The sequence below is a fragment of the Dermochelys coriacea genome, chromosome 13, assembly GCF_009764565.3.
Source record: "Dermochelys coriacea isolate rDerCor1 chromosome 13, rDerCor1.pri.v4, whole genome shotgun sequence".
In the NCBI taxonomy this organism is placed as follows: Eukaryota; Metazoa; Chordata; order Testudines; family Dermochelyidae; genus Dermochelys; species Dermochelys coriacea.
This window is the reverse complement of record NC_050080.1, coordinates 6,633,366-6,653,418: the sequence shown is the minus strand read 5'-3', so window position 1 is coordinate 6,653,418 and position 20,053 is coordinate 6,633,366. Positions and strand designations below refer to the sequence as shown.

At 41.9% G+C, this 20,053-nt stretch overlaps 2 protein-coding genes across 20 annotated transcripts in view; one reads left to right on the top strand and one right to left on the bottom strand.

The window, feature by feature from the left end:
• The window catches only part of BIRC7 (baculoviral IAP repeat containing 7), a 32,384-nt gene extending 27,765 nt beyond the window's left edge, over positions 1-4,619 (top strand). For 11 of the 17 annotated variants that reach the window (XM_043495584.1, XM_043495580.1, XM_043495576.1 and 8 more), the window contains 4 exons: positions 1,490-1,702; positions 2,710-2,781; positions 3,236-3,446; positions 4,193-4,619. In XM_043495584.1, the coding sequence (XP_043351519.1) occupies positions 1,490-1,702; positions 2,710-2,781; positions 3,236-3,438 (488 nt within the window). In that variant the 3' untranslated portion in view covers positions 3,439-3,446; positions 4,193-4,619. The remainder of the gene's footprint in view (positions 1-1,489; positions 1,703-2,709; positions 2,782-3,235; positions 3,447-4,192) is intronic. The other 6 variants (XM_043495586.1, XM_043495588.1, XM_043495589.1 and 3 more) reach the window with 3 other exon arrangements.
• A 2,462-nt stretch (positions 4,620-7,081) lies between these two features.
• The window catches only part of NKAIN4 (sodium/potassium transporting ATPase interacting 4), an 88,721-nt gene continuing 75,749 nt past the window's right edge, over positions 7,082-20,053 (bottom strand). The window contains exons 5-7 of one of the 3 annotated variants that reach the window (XM_038369833.2): positions 17,127-17,187; positions 13,411-13,495; positions 7,082-7,950 (exon numbers count right to left, since the gene is read on the bottom strand). In XM_038369833.2, the coding sequence (XP_038225761.2) occupies positions 7,941-7,950; positions 13,411-13,495; positions 17,127-17,187 (156 nt within the window). In that variant the 3' untranslated portion in view covers positions 7,082-7,940. Of the gene's footprint in view, positions 7,951-13,406; positions 13,496-17,126; positions 17,188-20,053 lie in introns of those variants that run through there. The other 2 variants (XM_038369836.2, XM_038369835.2) reach the window with 2 other exon arrangements.

Below are 20,053 nucleotides of genomic sequence, written 5' to 3'. Positions count from 1 at the left end.
TGGTGCCAGCCACTGTCTGTGCAGCACAGACCGCAGCACATTTGGGGAATCGTTTCAGGCCTTGAAACTGTTGTCCTTCCTGTCTTTGTGGTATGCGAGGCACGTCGTGTAACTGCATGTTCCGTTTTAATGATAAAGTTGTTGACCTTCTCAGAACACGAGAAAGCACTCACCAGAGTGGCTGAGGATGGAATTCATTGGTTAAGGGTGCCGATGCACGAGGGCAGCACGCGATGTCAGATGGTATATAAGCTTTGCATAAACTGTATACGGTGTCCCCTCCTGACTAGCGGGGGGGCACCACGCTCGAGCGTAATACATTAAACACAGACTGGAAACTCTGCAGATCTGGACCTGGTTTTTGGTGCCTCAGCCTAAAAACTTGAACCGTGCGTGACCGATCAGGTATAATTCACAACAACTGAGAACAAAAGGAGCTTGGGGACATAACTTCATTCACAATTGTCTGCAAGTACTTGGGGGAGAATATAGCCGAGACACTGAAGCCAAGTGTTAAGTAGCTGCAATCTGGTTTTCATACATCTTGATAGAAGGTTCCCTCACTGAGTTGGAGAAGTGTGCAGCCATCTAATGTGCTTGTCCTATAAGGAGGACCTTTGAAGAGCCCACACTTTTTTGGATGGGATCACTTACTTGGGGCCTTTTCTTGAATGGGACAGTTCCCATCTCCCCCAGCCTTTTAGTTCTGAGTCATCTGTTTTGGGATTTGAAGACTAAGAGACATTTTTAAAATCCCAGTTAAAACACTGCTCTTTCTTAATGGCATGAGCAGTGCAAAAAGAATAACTGTCTGAAACATAGGAACTGTCATGCCAGAGCTGGTCCCGCTAGTGCAGTATTCTCTCTCTGACAGCTGACTGTATTAGCTGCTTTAGAAGAAGCTGTAAGAACCTAGTTGAACTGGGCAATCTAGGGAGGGGGAGGAACCATTTTTTGTTCCTTACACCAACTGGTGGTGGTATGTTGTGAAGCATGCAGGTTAATATCCCTTCTATGCTTTGCTTTAAATTCTGTTTAATGGAACTTTGGGTGAAAGTTCTGCCTCTGAGCACCTCAGATGCTTAGGGCAAAATCCTCATTTCACTGAAGTTAGTTGCAATTCTCCCATTGACTTCAGCAGGGCCAGGATTTCACCCTTTATTCCAGGGTTGTTTGAGTCCTGCAGTACTGGATGGGAAAAGGAATGAGGTATTAGATTGTAGCATTCTAATGGCCATAGCCCAATATTTGTTTTAAATCTATTACTATGATGGAATATGGCATGACCTATGGTATTCATTTAAATTTCATAAATGGCCTCGTGAAATGTGGAACTACATCTTGCCTATCTAACTCTCCAATACAAAATTGGCCGTTGGATGGTTAGATTAGAGTCCCTGGCCATATCCTGCCACATATGGAGTTGGCTCCTTTATAGCCTGTTAAGCTCCCCCTCTTTTGTAAAGTGTCTCCTCCTTGTGCTTTACAGATTCTGAGGGGAATCGGGAATTGTCAACTCCTCCTGTGGATCAGTCTTCCATAGTGCAGAATGTCCTGCAGATGGGCTTTGACCACAGCTTGGTGATGAGCTTGGTCCAGAGTAGACACCTGCTGACTGGCACCTGCTACTTATCTGTGTCCGAACTGGTCTTGGATCTGCTTCAGGTAGATGGGGAAGAGAGCAGCAGTGCAGAAGAAAGAGGTATGACAGTTTAGCCTCTTAAACCTCACTGATCAATCTAATCGCATCCCACCACTTCCTCTGATGGTCACTGAAGTTTTTGCGTTTCAGTGAAGCTATCTCTTGGGTCTACAGTGTCTCTTCTTAGACTAGAATGAAATGTAATCGTGCTTCCCTTAGCTTCATAGCCCTGTGATACTGAGGAAAACAGTTCAGTTGTAGAGAGCCTGCAGAGTCTACAGTTGTTGGAACATCTGTTACATTAGTGGTCTCCCAGTAACCTGGCATATAGCTGCTTTTCAATAATTTTCTCATGTCTTGCTTTAAAAGCTGTGGTACTACATCATGACTTAGGTGTACACCCAGTGCTGACATTGCAGCAAATCCAGAAATGAATTCCCTTTGGACCTGCTATTTAAACTGGATGATTCAAGAGGACCATTCCATCTATGTCTGATTCTAGGAGCAGTTGAATGTAAAGGGGGGGGAATAATGTGCTGCTAATGTGACTTTTTTTTTATGGCTTAAACTGTGAGGACACAGGCAATTGTTAAAAGAAGACTTCTAGGGTTAGTACCCCCCACTCTATAACTACAGTCCTACATAGAAAAGGACAAATGCTGCTCTACATCCCTCCTTTCTGTCTCTAATATGCTACAATGCTGGCTGCAATCTTTGACCAAAAATAGCCTTTTTATAAAATAGAAATTTTTCTGTTTAGAAAAAGCCCAAAATCAGAATTGTGTGCACTTGTTTTGGGGGATGGGACTCGTGAGTTGATTATCTAATTTATGGTTCAGCAACAACTCTTGGTGTTGCTATGAGAATCCAAGAACCCAGCTTTGCTGTCCGATTCCAGGCTGAGCATGCAGGGTTAGCAGCCTCCTAAAGAGAACCATTTTCATTTAGCAACACAGCACACTTGAACTGACATCACTGAAATACCAGCAAGGACCCTACTTTGGTTTTTTAAGTCATCTTTAGCATGGGAGGATTAATGCCATCTTTATTCCTTCGGATTTCTACAGAGCATGCAGAGAGGGAAACAGGTGTGCCAGGACAGAGACAAGACACACAGGCTGAGTGCTCAAAAGAATCAGGTGAGGTTATAAAATCTCCCTGGGCTGGATCACAACTGTCTCTACAGCAGGAAATACTAAGGCTCATTATCTCCCATGTAACAGTTAAATTGCAAAATAATTTCCTATTATTCCAAATGTGGTAGCACCTCCAGGCTCCATTCAGGGAATAGGGCCTATTGTGTTAGGCAAGATTAATACACCCAAAAGAGTGCTTACCATGGATTACCCATACATCACAGTTCACTAATTTTATCCTCTTTCCCACTGTTCAAATCTCAAACCCACCATGTGGACAAACCTCTGAGGGGCCCAGGATTGGAATAGCAGGGGTTTGTCCTGTTGTTGTCATGGTCACAATCTTAAACAAAATGAGGAGGGAAAACTAAGGCTCTTGAACTATGGAACAGAAAGAGCCTTTCAAAAAAAAATTCAGATAACACTGCTCTGTAATTAAACTGTGTGGCTCTTTCAGCAGAGCTTCTACTGAGTACAGAGGAGCAGTTGCGACGATTGCAGGAGGAGAGGATGTGCAAAGTGTGCATGGACAAAGATGTGTCCATTGTCTTTGTTCCTTGTGGCCACTTGGTGGTGTGTGTGGAGTGTGCCCCCAGCCTGAGACGGTGCCCCATCTGCAGAGCAGTCATCCGGGGAAGTGTGAGGACTTTCATGTCCTGAACCATGAGGTGAGTAAGTGGGAACATGGGGGAGGACGGGCACTGGGTGGGTTTTATAGATACATTTTGTTCAAATGCCTTGTGTATAGTTCAGTTGGATTGGAAGGGTCTTGCTTGTGCTTTGTAAAAGCAATGTAGTTATTTTCTCTAGCAGGGTAGATGGTCTGAATTTAGACATCGACTTTGTGCCCCAGCTAACAACCACACTTCCTTCAAGACTTGCCACTGAGCTGTAGCTCTCTGATCTTGCAGGAGAACCTGAGCTTCAAAAGGGGGTGGAGGAGAGTCTGTCTTTTGTCTCCTCTAAACTTGGAAGGCTTTTATTTTTTTTGGAAAGGGGAAATTCTCCTGCTTCATCACTGTTAACAAGGATGGGAATCCCTGCTTTGTGAAAAGAGCACTGGATTCCCTCAACTATCTGAGGCCTTGCATTTTTTCCACTGAGTAGCTGTGTTTGGGGATTGGAAAGCTGGCTATAAATGCTGTTCTGGCATAAATCCTACATTGAAGGAAAAGCTACAAAGAATCTAATCTTTATTCAGATCTTGATTTGTCATATAACTTGTCTCAGATATATCTAGCAGCAGTGATGCCATAAATAAGCTCAGGATTCCACTGAAGAAGCAACAGTCTATTCCAAACATGTCTTCATCAACTGCATGGAGAAAGGGAAAGGACTAGAGAAGTTAAATTGTGTAAAAAGAGGAGTTCCTCACAGAACTTGAATACTGTGAAAACTCCTTCTGTCTTTGCAGAATCTCCAGTCTCTGACCTCCACAGATGGCAGCCCCTTTTCCAACAGAGAAGGTGCTGCACGAGGATATCTCACGAGAAATGATGTTCCTAGTCTGTCACTAGCAGTCTGGGTTACTGAACAACCTCCCAGAAGTGTCCTGCAGAGCTTCTTCCATGCCTGTTGGGAAACATCCTTTTGCTGGAAGATGACCATGGAAAAGTTCATTCCTAAATTTTTCCATTTACAGGATGAGTGGTAACTTCTTTTAGTTTAAATCTAATGATTCTTGTCTGGAATTGTGATTTTATTTTTTAAGATATTGTTAGATCTTGGAGCAGATAAAGGAAAGCTTGCCTGCAGAGTAATTTATTCATGGGTTTGAAAAAATGATTTGCTAAGTCTGTAGATTTATACTTCACATTTTGGAATAAAAGCATCTTCTGTTACCTTTTTCGACTGGTCTCATGTAGTCTGGCCTATAAAATGCTTTAGTACAACATTCCATCAAGGCTGGGATCTGAGTGCTTGCCTGCTGCATCAGATTGTAGGGTTACTTAGTCTGCTAGACCATATCCTCTAGTACCAGATTGTTATGGGGGAATGGAGTGGTGTTGCTAGCTACCTTTCAGAGTAGTTCCCAAAACAGAGCTCTTCCCCTGTCTGGGGCATGAACCAGACTCCAGCAAAACATCCTGTCTCTTCTAAGGTGTAAGCAGGACCACACTATTTTGCATCACTGGAGTCAAGCCTTTGTCTTCCTTTTATGCATATCAGCTGAGACTGAGGATCAACTGCATCGTCTCCCCAGTCACTGAAAGTCTGTCAGGTGTGTAGGAGCATGGAACCGGACAGGACTAGGTGAGCCCAGTTAAGCTGTCTGGAGCCTTCCCAGAGCCCAGATGGAGGACATGCTCCATCACGCTCCTCCTGCAGAGGAAGGGGATATTATTCCACATAGCACTATGCAGAGGCAAGAGGAATTGATATTTGAACAGCTAAAATCTTTCCCTGGAAGCTAGTCAGTGGAGATGGGTGGGGTGTTCATAGATTTCATAGGTTTCAGAGTAGCAGCCGTGTTAGTCTGTATTCGCAAAAAGAAAAGGAGTACTTGTGGCACCTTAGAGACTACAAAAACTAGACAAGCCATTTACAAAACACTAATTTGTTAAAGTCCAGCCACGAGGAAGTTTGTGTGGAAGGTTGGTTCTTTATGAGAGTATCCAGTTTTGAGAATAGATTTCATAGAACTTTTTGTACTTAGAAGGCTGTTTGCATCCATTACAAACCCACAATGGCTCTAATACTCATTCATAATTAATCTGGGGGTTGTTCCTAGTTTTAATAGCTGTATTAATCTGAAAAGGAATATTTAAACCTCAAAGCTGACTTAAAAGGCTGTTCAAGAGTAAGAACCAGCTTCAATTCAGAACTTGGATACTTTATTGTATTAGCAGGAGAATCAGTGTTTTTATGATTGGTATAATTAGGATACAAACTGGGATCCTGAAAGAAATCTTTCTTGTAAAGTTAATCTAGTGTGGGCCATTTCTTTCAGCTGTGAAAAGCTACTACCTGGGTTCATGCATTGTTCACACTGGTATATGTCCCTTTATAATGCCACACAAGATGTGATTTTAGTCTGTTAAATTATGCTTTTAGCCAGCAGAGGGCACCATTAACCTAACTATAATAGGGGCCATAGGCTTGAAACCTTCAACTGCTCTTCATTCCTATAACACAACAGACATCAATGAAATGTAGCTTCCTGTGTTAGTAAAATAGAGTATTGCATGGGCATACAATGAATGGAGTTAGTGCACCTGAAACCGGATATGATTTTGTGCTAATGATAAAAATCAGTGGAGGAAAAAGGAGGTTATAAGGTGTAAAATTAAGTCCCTAGTAGCTTGTCCTGACGTATCTCAGAACATCTCCTCCCCCTTTTAATTCCCTTTGTTCATAGAACCTGATCTTGCGCTGAGTGGGATGAGGAAGGTCCTCCAGGCCATCATTAATTCCAGGGCCATTATGGCCATGGATTTAAAAGGTGGCACCTACTGAGACTAGTCTTTAGCTATCCAGTGGAATTTAAAGTTGGGTCTATACTGCAGCTGGGAGGGAGCATCCCAGCCCAGGTAGAGGGACTCGCCCCACTAGGGCTCAAGCTCTAATGCAAAGCATAGCAGTGCAGGCATTCCAGCTCTGTCAGATATGCAGCCTAGCCCCTCAAAGTCAGATGTAGGGGGTCGGGCAGGCTGAAGAGCCTGAGCCACAGCATCCACACTGCTACTTTTAGGGTTGCAACCCAAGTCTGTCTTCCTGGCATGGAACATTGTCTCCCAGCTGCAGTGTAGACCCACCCTAGGTGGGGGTTAGCGGAGACTCACTGTACTTTGTTAGCACTCATCCTCCTATCCACACCACCCCAGCAGCATGCTTGCTTTGCAGGAGGGACAGCAGGTCCATCCTAACTCTCCCTATCTTCTTTCATGGACATTAACAAGGAACATTCTAATTCAGTGAAATAGAAACAAGGAACGTGGCCTCATACCAAATGTGGCTTCAGGCTTCGCTTGTTTAAAGGCTCTTAAAACTCATTTTTCCTCTTTGTACAAAAAAGCAGATTGTCTTGCTGAACTGATCTAAAATAATGAGCAATATAATTGCACTCGGGTCATAATAGTGAGACAAGCTAATGGCTCAGGTTGTGACCACCGTAGTAGAGGACTACTTTGCTCCACAGTAGGGTTCCTTCTCGGGCCTTGATCCTTGCATGGTTAGAGGCAATTGCTTTAAAAAACAAACCAAAAAAACCCATTCTAGTAGATGGTTATTGTATTTATTTTTAATTACTGTGGCCAATGATGCAATTTAATTACAGTGATGTGTATCCCCTTTACCTTTCCCCCACCCCCTTAAAATAAAATTCTTCTTCTCCATAAATTCCCACATGGACTTATCTGCTCAGACGGCTCCTGGAGTAAATTTGACTGACTGCCTTGTGGGTCTGTACAAGAGGTCTCTAATGCATGAAGAATTTGGCCTTTGCCTCTGTCTACAGCAGGAGCAGCCGTGTAAGTTTAGTGTACATGGACACAGTTGCTGTAAGACACAATGTGCACTAGTGTGGCTCACCTAGCCTTGAAATTGGGCTAAGATGTACCAGGAGCAAATCATGGCTTTGCTTATCTACAATTAGGACTTTTTCACTAACATAGTTGCCCTAGTGGCTGAAATAAGGCCACCCACACTTCCCATGTGGACAAATCCTTAGGTTATAAGGAATGGCAAATTCTCAGTTAATGCAAATAGCCGCCTCCCTGTCCCCCTAGAGATAGGGAGGGATGAGATTGTGTTGAGGGCTTTTTGTTCATTTAAAAAAAAAAGTAAACTACAAAACTGTTGAAGCCTGAACCACAGGGATTGGCAGGAATTTTTTCTTTAATAGATCCTTGGTGGAAGGAAGAAGTTCCCAGCTGTTCAACTCTGATGCTCAAGAGATAGTGAAGGGTTCCCCTTGGATGTGTTCATCTCAGCCAAGCCTGTTCCATCCATGGACTAACAGTTCATCAGGATACTCACAAACTGAAAACAAACCTAGAGGCCATTCATCAATGTACATTCATTGTGTAAAAAATGACATGAAATGGATTTCATTATCCTAGCTTTTCTTCTGCTACAGATCCAGACCAAGGATGGCTTCATTTCTTGCAGCGCCTTTGTTTGCTGGGTGCAAGAGGTTTATCAAGCTTGTGGCTCTTCCTCACTTACGCAGGCCTGTGAGGGAGGGGGAAATCTATCAACTCAGAAGGCAAAGGTGAAATTTTCTGCATAAGACAGTTTAAACAGTATTGAATCAGTAAGCACAAAAGAACTTGTTCTCCAGTAGTGCACCCCATATACATATGTGTTCTGCAGGACAGTTGAATGTACACTGGATGGTCTATCTATGGAACTTGCAAGCTTTGAAAATCAACTATCTCCACCACTAGGGCCAGATTTTAAGAAATACTTAGACACACAGAGAGGCACCTAACTCCTATTGTGGGGCATTAGGCTCCTAAGCACTTTTAAAAATCCCACTCCATGCCTATGTGCCTAAATACCTTTGAAAATCTGGCCCTAGGACTTGCATGCTCTGCTGGCAAAGCTGAAGGAACGTGAAACTACTATTATTCCTTCTGGAGCTAGGCTCTTACAAGCTCACCTGACTAATGTCATGAAATGCCCTACAATTATGAAATGTTAAGGCTACACTGATACAGCAAGGAAAAAAAAGTGTGTGTGTGTGTGTGTGTGTGTATATATGTGTATATATATGTATATATATATATATATGAGGTAGAAAATGCAATAATTAAGCCAGATGAAACCTGTGCAATTAAACTCACTGCAGAGGCAACAATCAGCAGCTGTGGTACAATGATTTAAAAAATAAATAAATAAAAAAATTCCTAACTTGATTTTTTGAATGCTGCAGACCAGAGCTGAATATGATTGCTCTCCCCCTAGATCCCAGTACGGGAAAGGGAGCTAGTCCTCTAAGAGCTGCTCACCTGATATATCCAGACCTTATATGCACTTAAACTAAAGATAGTCCTGAACCAAAGTGGCGGATCCAAATACTCCTGGCAGCACTTGTATATTTTGGTTTTTTTTAGAAGCTGGAGCTGAGTTTGCACCTTGGGCCTATCTCTAATATAAAATGGCCTCTAAAGTTGTGATGACTGCCTTTTTTGTGTAGCTGTGATAAGGCAGAACTGCTCATGTGTCTATCAGGTACTATGTGACCTAGTATGGTTCTGCTTTAACTCAGGGAGTACACTTGCATGTTATGGGTTCTATTCCCATTAGCCATTCCTCAAATGCTACACATGGGCAGCTGCCTGTGGGGTCAGTGTTGGTGTGGCCATGCTCAATATTAGAAAGCTGTCTGAAGCACAGTGGGATTGGTCAGTGGTTACCCAGTGGGACCCAGAGATGGCTGGAGTACTCCTGTTCCTCCAGCTGTTAAAGGACAGATTGCCTCACTCTCAGGCAACCAGCTGCTGCCTAACAGCCACACTTACATAGCAGGGACTGCTCCACTGTGTTAGATATGAAGACGGTAACTTTTAGCAACAAAACAGATGACACATATAGAAAAATAATGTATTTAGTTTTTTTTATGCTTCAATAACTGTCAGTAAAACTGGGCTAGATACTCACAACTGAAACCCCAAAGCTGGTGGAAATGTGCAGTTGTAATAGAACCAGACCAAGTTTGTAGATGAGGTTCACAAGTGCTGGAGAACTTTTGTGGAAACCTGGGCCCAGGTCCAGGCCCCTGTGGGAGCAGTTTCTAGCATCAAAATAATGTCAAATAAATTTGAGACAGTTTTGATCTAAAATGAGGTGCTCAATGGCAGTTCCACTTCGAGATCTTTTCACAAACTCAAAGGATAAGGATGGTCTCTCTCGAACAAACAAAAATGGACTGGCTCTGACACAACAGGGTTAAAGTGATGGCAATGGGTCATGATGGGTCTAAATCTCCATGTGTCTGGGAGGGTAGCATAGCTACTTGAGTTCTTAATGGTATTAAGTGTGCGTTAGTGTTAGTCATAGAAGCTTGTTCAACATCATCACAAGAGCACTCCACATGCTCCACCTGGCAAGAACTGTTTCAGGTTACAGACCTTGTTGACGAGTAGTTTTAAGTACTGTAAAATGGCCCTGAGCCGGCACTCAGCATGGAGCAGCCTCTCCACATGAGCCTCAAAGAAGACAGTGTTGCAAAGAGACATGGCCTGAATTTCAGCCTTAGCTAATGAAGGATAAAACTGTTGAGCCTCCTATCCCTCATTCATGAAAACTTATTAGGCTGGGAATGCTCTCTGACTCAGCTTGGGGAGAGGGTTGCTTTGAGTTTTCAATAACTCCTTTGTTATCCTGCTCTTTAATATTTTGACCCAGATGCTCATGCACTGAAAACCCTCCAGTCCTAACATGCCTTGTATCCACATTCCTTAAAATATTAGTATTAAAGTTAACAATTAGTGCAGCCCCTTGATGGGCAAGCAGCAATTAAATTGATTAAGGGCAACTGACTTTCACAATAACCTTTACAATATTTTTTCCATGCTCTGTTGACTCCGTTTGTATTCAAAAGCAGTTTAATAAAAAAACACCCCCCAAAATAATCCTTACGGCCAGTGCAGATTGAAATAGAAATAATTGTAACATGCATGTATTTATAACGACTTGTTGCTGTGTATGTGTGGCAAAGGGGTGGTAACTAAACATATTTAAATATTGCAATTGTAAGCAACAAGGCAGCATGCCAGTGGGGTTTTTAAACAGAGAACTAACAAACAGCTGGTGGTTGTAAGAGTGTTCTCTGCTAATTGGAAGCCCACAATCACAATTAAAAGCAGCTCAATCTATTTATTTTATCCAAGAGAAGGTTAAGAGGTGACTTGATCAAGATACCTACGCAGGGAAGAGATTTTATAGTAGGTGGCTCTTTAACGTAGCAAAGACATAATGAAATCCAAAGATTGGAAGTTGAAGCTAGACCAATTCAGACTAGAAATGAGGTACAAATTTTTAATAGAGAGAGCAATTAATCATTGGAGCAAGTTACCTAGGGTCATGATGGATTCTCCATCATTTGAAGTTTTTAAATCAAGGCTTGGTGTCCTTTTCTAAAAGATACGCTATAGCTTAAACATTACGGGCTTGATGCAGAATTCAGTGGATGAGGTTCTCTGGCCTGTGTTATATAAGATGATCTAATGGTGCCTTCTGGCCTTAAGACGCTGTGAGAATTCAGAAGCATATTCAGTGAGGCGGGGAAGAGAGAGAAGGAGACAATAGAAAACAGGCTCAAAGAAAGGGAGCATTGGAAAGATAGGATGGTAAATGATCTCCATCAGGAAAAGGGCAGGTAAAACTGGGGTGAAGGGGGTAATCCCATTAGAGTGAGAGGTTGAGATTGGGGTGATTCTATTACAGAGAGGGCTGGGGTGAGCCCATTATAGAAAGAATGGCTGACTGGGGTAAGGATAGAGTGATTCCATCCAAAAAAGCAAACACCAGTCCAGCATGGGGCTCTGTTTTGACTGACTAGCATTGAAAAGGAATTTGGATTCTCCCAGGTAGCAATCACTAAAACATAAATAAGCTAAAAAGCATGTGCCCTTGTTGCTCAGCTGCCACTAAATGTTAATTCTGGAGGAAGGCAGAAGCATTTACTGATGTGCACCCTCCAAAGCAGATTGTGCTATACCTGAACAGTGGATAAGAAACCATTCAATTATTACAGAACTATAATAAAGATATGGCTCTCCCAGGAAAAGAACCTAATAATGTGGCCTGGGCTCCCATTACTCCCAGATTACAGGATGCTCTAGCATCAGTATATAGAAATTGTTTCTTCTTTGTGTCCAGCTCTTTCTCCTCCCCCTCCTGCGAGGTGTGCATGGAGGAGGGGTAAGAGCCCAGACTGGTAGTAAGCAAAAGTCATTACAAGGTGGTGCCTATTGTGAAATATACGGGTGCTGTCTATCCAGTTCTTGGTAGCTAACTGCACACCCCAAATTAAACAGCACAGTGCCCCTGTGTACAGTCTCGGAGGATCATGGATTGGAAATTGAATGAAGACTGTATTACTCTTGAAGCCGAATAGGGGCTTTCTACATTAGTGGGGTTTTGTAAGGAAACTTACACTGACACTCCCCAGGCTGCTGCAGCTTGTGAAAGAAGCCAACACTGATAAGTGAAGTCTTCCATCCACATAACATACAACTATTTTTAAGAAAAAAGCAACCTCGTCTCTTTTTTGTGTGTGCAAAAGTGCAGTTTTTCTCCACTGCACCAGGTCAGTAAATCAAGGAACTGCCCAGGAACCCTGCAGCTTCCAAAGATGCAGGAAAATCCCATCCCACAGTGACAAAGTGAGACGGAAAAAAATCGATATTTAATCTCCAGCACCATCCCTCCTAATAAGGCCACTAAGCCCCTTAGTTATGAGAAACTGAACTTCTTTTCAAAACTCACCTGTTCTTCTGGGCTTGTGCTACGGTGACATAGGGAGTCTGAGTGTGGCTGTGCATATGCATTTTAGGAGCATCTGCCCATATCTATTTTAAGATCAATTTCCTCCCTCCAGCCCCAGGTCTCCCTCACCTTTTGTTTTTTGGGAAAACTCTGCTATAGCATTGGATTTAAAATCATCCTCCCTTAAGAGTTTCCACACACTGCAGTGCTCTCCTGAAGGTTCCATTCAGAGAGTAACAGAAATTCAATGTCTATAGCTGCTAACCACAGATAATACTAGCCTTTAAATGTAAGTATCTAATTAAGAAGCAGCTCTCAAGTGGATTTCACAATAGCTCTTGTGCAATGAATAACAAAATGGGGATTATCAGAGGGCAGGAGTTAGAATTCAGTGATGGATCTAGGGTAGGAGTGTGAGGGGGATGGTTGTGAAGTGACCATCTTTCGCCTGAGCTCTACTACAAGGACTGTGTGTATAAGCCACTCTTTCTATGGGAAACTGAATTCCAGCAAAATGAACTCATAAGGCCAAACCTGTATCATCCTGCATGTAAACCAGAAAACACCCAAACATGGGGGAAATGCCCACATTCCACTGCACAGGGTGGCTGAGAAGTGGAGAATCTACACAGCGAGACCATGCCAGCCTCTGCATGTCATGGAGCCAAGTCTTTAGGTGGTCACTCCATAGCAGAGGGCTTGTGGGAGGGGGACTGGGAAAGGCCTCGAGTGGAACTGCACAGATGTAATGGACTAAAACTCTGTGTTATGATTGGCTGGGCGCAGAGCTGAGTATTTTAATAGCTGGGCAAGTGCTCCCTACTTTTGCCTCTATGTGTGGGGAGGGGAAGATTCTCTGCCATACTCCCCATAACATGCACACAGTTACCTTGCACAAAGCTCTCTTACTGAATCTTAGCACGGGGGATTAGAATTTACTCCATCATAAGAGGCCGTAATGATGCCATGTTAGAAACCAAGGATGGCACACTAGCATTCACAGCTTGAGCCCAACCACATCCTAAGGTTGAAATAAATTGACTTCACTCCTCCCAGTGGTCTGCCCCTGCCAAGTGTCAAACCCTGACAAGGGAACACCTGCTAGAGAAATCCACCTATTAGACAGTAAATGGAGCAACCCTGAGCCACCGAGCTGAGAGGCACCACACGCTTCTTAGCACGGTAGCCAATACTTACAGATACGTCTGCTTGCACAAAAGGTTGGTGGGTTTTTCATTGACATGGTAGAGAGGAAATGGATCAAATCCACCAATGAAATCAACTGAAAGAAATCAAAACCCAAATAATAATAAATAAATAAAAAAGCATATGGCAGGGATGGTGACAGGAAAGCTGGTGCAGGCCATGACTTAACATAAAATGGTGCAAAGAACAGAAAGATGATTACCAACAGCCCTTTGTTTGGCACTTATTTATGTACATTGGACCTAATACAGACTGGAAAATTCTGCTTATAAAGACCACTCAACTGAGACCTCTTGGGAAAGGAAACGGTTCAGTGTGTGAACTCCAGCTACTGCAGAATTTTTAAACATGGGGGTGGGGAAACCCTGAGGCACCCCTCCCCACTTCAAATCATCATCATGTTGTGTCACAGCGTATCAGCCATGAGTGGACAAAGCAGACTGTGGCCATTCAGAAATGTGCTAACAGAAAGACTCTGAGTGATGGTAAGGCATGGATGTCTGCATGAAAGCAGGGAGCAAGCAATACTTCTGAAGGTTGTCTCCCCAAGGGCGATTTGCTTGCTTGTAGGAAAACAAGACAGCGATAGCAGCAACTGGTTTATTATAAACCACCCAGTGCCCCTGAACTTGGTGGTTTTCAGTTTTCTTCAATTTGATTTTTTTTTAAATCCATAAACATATTTAAAATGCTTCCTTTCCCCAATGCTCAAATAATGACAATGGAACTAGTCAAGGGACTTTTTACGAAATAATTTCCCCACAGCCCATTATCAGAGTTTTCCAGATGATCTGATTGGGAGAATCTCTCAGGGTTCTTCTAAAATTAATCATATTTTAGACTATGTGGCTCCAACAATATATTTAAAGATTAAGGTTAGGATTTTCAAAGGAACCTATGGGAGTTAAATTTCAGTGGGGCTTGGGTATCTAACTCTCTTGGGCTCCTTTGACAAGTCTACCAACAACATTTTGTAGATGTTCAACTTAAGAAAGATTCTCATAGAGAATGCTGGACTGGATCAGACATGCTCCACCCAGGCCAAGTATCTGATCTCCTACAGCAACTATATAAAGTAGCGTAGGAAGTTACAGAATATTCTCTCCATAGGGAAAGTTTCTTCTTAAACCCCATCAGTTAGAATGTGGTTTACGCCTTGAAGTAAAAAAGTTTATATCCCTTCCAAACATATTTTTAAAAAATATAACTCTGGATATTTTCATTAACCATATAACCATTCAATTTTTCTTTCCTGAAGGTGGCATTTTTAAGCTTCAGTTACATATTTTTAAAGGTTGTTTATTAAATATTTTGTCCGCACACAACCTAAAATAGAAAGAGAAGCATGAAAAACATTACAAATATGTTTAAAAATATTTAGAAATTGAACTCCTCAGCAACCATCCAAATCTTTGTTCTGACAGACAGACAGCAGGACACTGCTGTTGTGACATTGGAATGACTAGAATATAGGTAAAATTTTCAAAGCACATAAGTGACATAGGACCCTAATCCCAATGACTTTCAATGATACCTAGGCTCCTAGGGCCAGATTTTAAAGGAATTCAGATGCCTAACTCTCAATGATTTCAAAATACCTTTAAAAATATGGCCTCTACCTGCCTAAGTCACTTTTGAAAAATAAGATTTAGGCACTCAAGTCAGTTAGATGCTTTTCAAAATGTTCCCTGATAACTTCAAAAATAATAATTGGCCAAGATTTTCGAAAGTGACTAGTGGTTTTGGTTGCCTCTGTTTTTGGGTGTCCAACACCAGAGATATTAAAGAGGCCTGTTTTTCTGCAAATGCCTATCGTCCGCTCCCTGAAAATAAGTTTTCTCAAGTTTGGCATCTAACAACTGAGACACCCAAAATCCTAATCACTTTATAAAATCCTGATCATAATTCACCGTGCAATCACCCATAGATTATGGTGCATTAGCACATCTAAAACATTCTTGCCCACAATCCAGTGTTAGTGGATCCCATTGCTGTGTTTTCTCATGAAAATCACGTTAACACTGGCCTCCTGATTAATGTGTCTCAGCACTCATAATTACTTCATGCTGCACATCAAAGGAACATTTAAAAGAAACCACAAATGGAAGAGAAAATTAAAACGCAGCTCAAATTTGTTCAGGTCACTGGAAGGATCTAATGCTGTGACTGTGAAATATTGATGGTGTGTCATTGTTAATTATTCAAGCAGGCATTTCAACTCTGAGCCTGACAAACTGGGATGGAGAGGAATTTTAAAAATTCTGAAATTAACAGCAGTACATTTCTAAATAATTCATTCTACTTGTAATGGCTTCTGGTGGTGAAACCATTGAATTTAAGCAATGTTTTAAAAAATAATATTAAAAGTAACATTGAATTTAAAGCCCCTTGGGCAATACATACAGATGACATTCTTGGTGAGAGAGGGGAAAAGATGATGGAGCAAACCTTGTTTTTTCACTACTTATAATACAGGCCATTGTTAAACAGATAGCCTAGCTCTAAGCAAGTAATCAGTAAAGGCACTGTGGTCGAGACAGCCACGCAGGAAGCAAGAGAGAAATAGAGAGGGCAAGCTAGACTAGAAGTATATTTCATTAAATCCATTTGAAATAAACTTTCTCACTTACCTTCTAACATCTAATTCAAACCCATTATTTTTCAGCAAACACCCTTGGCAGCGAATCATTATAGGATAAAGCTTGTCACGTTAATGTGAGGGGCTAGAAGCCTCAAAGAAGTAACAGTGATATATAAAGCCTTTGGGTCAGATCCTCAGTTGAAGTAAATTGGTGTAGGTCCATTGACTTGAACAGAATTATGCTGACTCACACCAGCTGAGGATCTGTCCCTTAGATGCAACCCAAAGAAACATGCTTCTAAAAAGAACATCCCATACTGCTACTTAGAATCTATGGACCCAATCTTTGTGCACCTAAAATCATGTGGTTCAATGGGAGTTTTGGAAATGCAGGAAAAGGCTACATGTAGGTGGGTAAATTCAGCTGATCTTACAATCAAAGTGGCTTTCCTTTGGCTCTCTGCTTTCCTTTGGCACTGTAACATTGAACCCTAAGTACCTAAGAGAATTGCAGAACAAGCAGAAGGAGAATTAGTTCATTCATCTTCTCTACAATCCAGGTACAGGACCACCTCTGTTTTGCAAGTTAAATACTCAGTTCAGTTATTTGTAAATATTCTTGCCCTCTATTTTATTCTGAGCTTATATCATGAAGTGCACAGAGCATGGCCTTCTTGCTCAGTTGAACATATTGGACCTGATTCTCCATTCACTTACACCAAGTTTACACTGTTGATACACAGATCTCAGTGGCATTATTCCTGATCAACACCAGTGTAAAAGGAGAATCAGCTCCCTTGTTTCTGTCTCTAATACCCAAACATGATCAGTGGACAAAGCCAAAACTTTGTGCTAAAAGAATCAGAGAAGAGGACTATGGGAGTTCAAGACAGAGGAGATGATCTCACGGTAAATTGTCCTTGTCAGGCAGATGTTGCAGTGATGCCATTTATGTGGTGAGATGGAAAGACTGATAAGAAAATGTCACCTCACTTCCCCTGACCTTCCTCCCTCTCATTCACTGGCTGATGGCCTATAGCACTAGCTCACCGGACAACATCCTTGAGAGAGAGAGTGTGTTTTTTTACAAAAACGGTTGCCCAGGAATCTGTTGATGAATACTTACAGCTGTCCTCTTCTTCTGTAAAAACACTGACAACGTAACAGGCATAGACAAAGCCCACCAGCTGGAAAACAGAGAGAAGAAATCATTCAGCACTTTTAGAGCCAGATGTCAGCAGTTACCACTGAAATGGTGAAACCAAGTAAAATTTGCTGTAAGGTATGCAGTGCAGGAGTCAGACTATGGTGGCATATTTCTCCCTAAATTCTTGCCAAAAATCCCAGAGCAGCAGGATACTTCTGCTAACATAATCAGTACTGTAATAACATAGCAATGTTGCCATTTAAATTGTAATCACCAAGCTTCAGAGTTAACACCTGACTGAGATGAGTCATTCACACCTTATGTTCACACCACTCCAAGAGCTATTGCTTCTGGTTGCCTGTTTGCAGACAGCACTGCTTTAGATCACATTTAGAAGGTTTTCTTCCGCATAAGGACTGGAAACATTTCTTTTTGATAAGGATGCTTGAGAAGTACTGGTACAATGTGCCAAACAGTATCCACTTCATACAACCCCTTCTACAATAGCAGTCAAATAGACACATGGAAGAATACTGATTTCACTAGAGAAAAGGATGCAAGGGGAGAACTCATTAGCTAAAACCCCCTAAAGGGTTGACCAGGTCTACAGGATGAAAGTTAAGAGATAACTACCTTGGTATAATCCATCAAGAGAATGGGACCAAGTTCTGTTTTGCTTTGTAGGTAGACAAGATGGACAATTAGTTTTGAAATTAACCATAAATGTGGGAATACTTTGGCTGTTTAATGTAGTGACACTGAACTCTCTTAGACTTGGAAATGGAGAAATGATTGGAAGTAACAGTGAGGAAACTTAGGGTAAGATGAAGAGTCAGACTCCACATCCATACAAGGGAGTAAGAAGAAACCTCACACCTCTTAAAGCCCTTCTGGGGCTCCCAGATCTTGGGTCCAGGTGCACAGCAGAATTTGGGGCTGTTTACTCCCTCCCAAAAGCAGGTTGGGTGGGCAATAGGCAGGATCTTGACTCCACCTCCTTTACTCACCGGCCAGAGGAGCTGAACCGGTAGGTGGTGTGTCATAATTCATGGGGTAGTATAGGCCAGCTTTAAATTACTATCTCCTGTGAGGAAACAGGGAAGGAAGAGTGAATCAGTGGGGTGTCTCTGGGGTCACAATGTCTCCTGGAGCTGCTCCTGTCTTGGTGCACTTTACACATTGCTCATTGCCCAGAGTCAGGCCTAAAGTAAGAAAACAGACTTGAAATTTCAAAACTAAAGTGGACCATCACCTCAGAACCTCAAAACAATTTTAAAAAAACCCCAAACAGAGGCTCACCACTTTGGGGACATTTCATAGAAGCTCTAAAATGTGCCAGACGCTGTTGCCCTCATGTTCAGCAGCAACAAAATACCCAGCTTGAGTAAGAAAGGAAGAATCTGGCCCTAACAGAATGATCCTGGTCAGCAGATTTGTATTTTGCTCTGCTTTCTGTTGATCAAATATCTCCTCCATACCTAGCATTATGTCCTTACATAACACTCCAGTTAGCAAGATCTTGGTTGACACTAAGCACATTATTAAAGTTATTGTGAGCCACAATTATTTGTTTTCCACCGTGAACTCAATGCTCTTTAACAAGAGTTAGAATGTGGTAAACAATGGCTCAGTCCAAGGGAAGACAGAATGATGCATGAAAGGACTCAGAAAGTGGAATTCATTCATTTTTAATATGACAGAAAAATACATCACACCAGAAAACAAAGGCAGAATAATGAGATTTCTATTGAGGGATTATAAGACTTGATTGTGTGCTGCAGCTCTCTGAAGACAAGAAGCACCTTAGCTGGAGGAAACTAAGTAATTTTTACAGCACCACCAAATCTTCTATTTCTTTTAAACTTCCTATTAAAAGTTAAATGGAACAACAAAATCATCCGTTTGCTCTCCTGAGCCATGACCCGTTCCATGGGGGTACAGTCCAGCACTGCCGTGATGGAGAGACAGCTCTTGTCACTCATTTTCCTGCTGTATAGTTTCCAAGAGAGGGCTACTTTACCCCTTAGTCTCCATTAACTACAGTTTACTTAACTCAGAAAAGAAGCCAACCAGTTGCAATGGCAGTCACAAAACCACACCACGTACAAAACTAATTATGCCTGGGGAGCTTTTAGAGAGTTACCTGTTTAAGTGGTGCCACTGCTCTCTACAGGCATAGGAGAGAAGAAGAATGAATAAGCGTTTTCTTCTGATTGCTTTTCTTTGTTTGTATTGTGTTAACAGGGGAAAAAAGACAAATATCTTTTTTTCATTTGGGGGGTGTTTGTTTTCTTTTACTTGTTTAAATTTGCATTTGTTGAGGGACAGAAATGTACTGGAACTGACCATGGTGCTGAATAAAGGCAGCAAGCCATAATCCTTTATTATATTAGGCAATATATATGGCTATTAGATAAGGGACAAATAAAAGTTATTTGTGGGACTACACTCCAAATCGCTTATGAGCATTTCTCCATGCAAGATTCTCCCATTGGTCCCTCTAGTGTGTCACTGGTCCATGCTCTTCAAGTTTTGGGTGACTGCAGTCAGAGTGCTGGCACCATCTTATGGATAGGATCTCTTGGTCAATCCCTACAATGGAGAACTCATGTGTGATTAAGGTGCAGATCCTCCTTTGTTACCTCTCCTCAAAGGTCCAAAGATCATTTACCTCTTCTCAGACTGAACTTCAGTGAATTATCCAGGAGCTAAGATTATAAAGTATCTAAGCAAAGCAAATATTTATAAGTAAATTAAGAGATCATCAGATTAAAGATACTTGAAGACACATATTTAGATTCATTGAAATAGCTACTTTTACAAAAAATATGATACTCTTATCCTTAGCATGCTGTGTCTGTTAATTTCTTGTCTTCCCTCTTTCATTCCAGCATCTCTGATCTCCA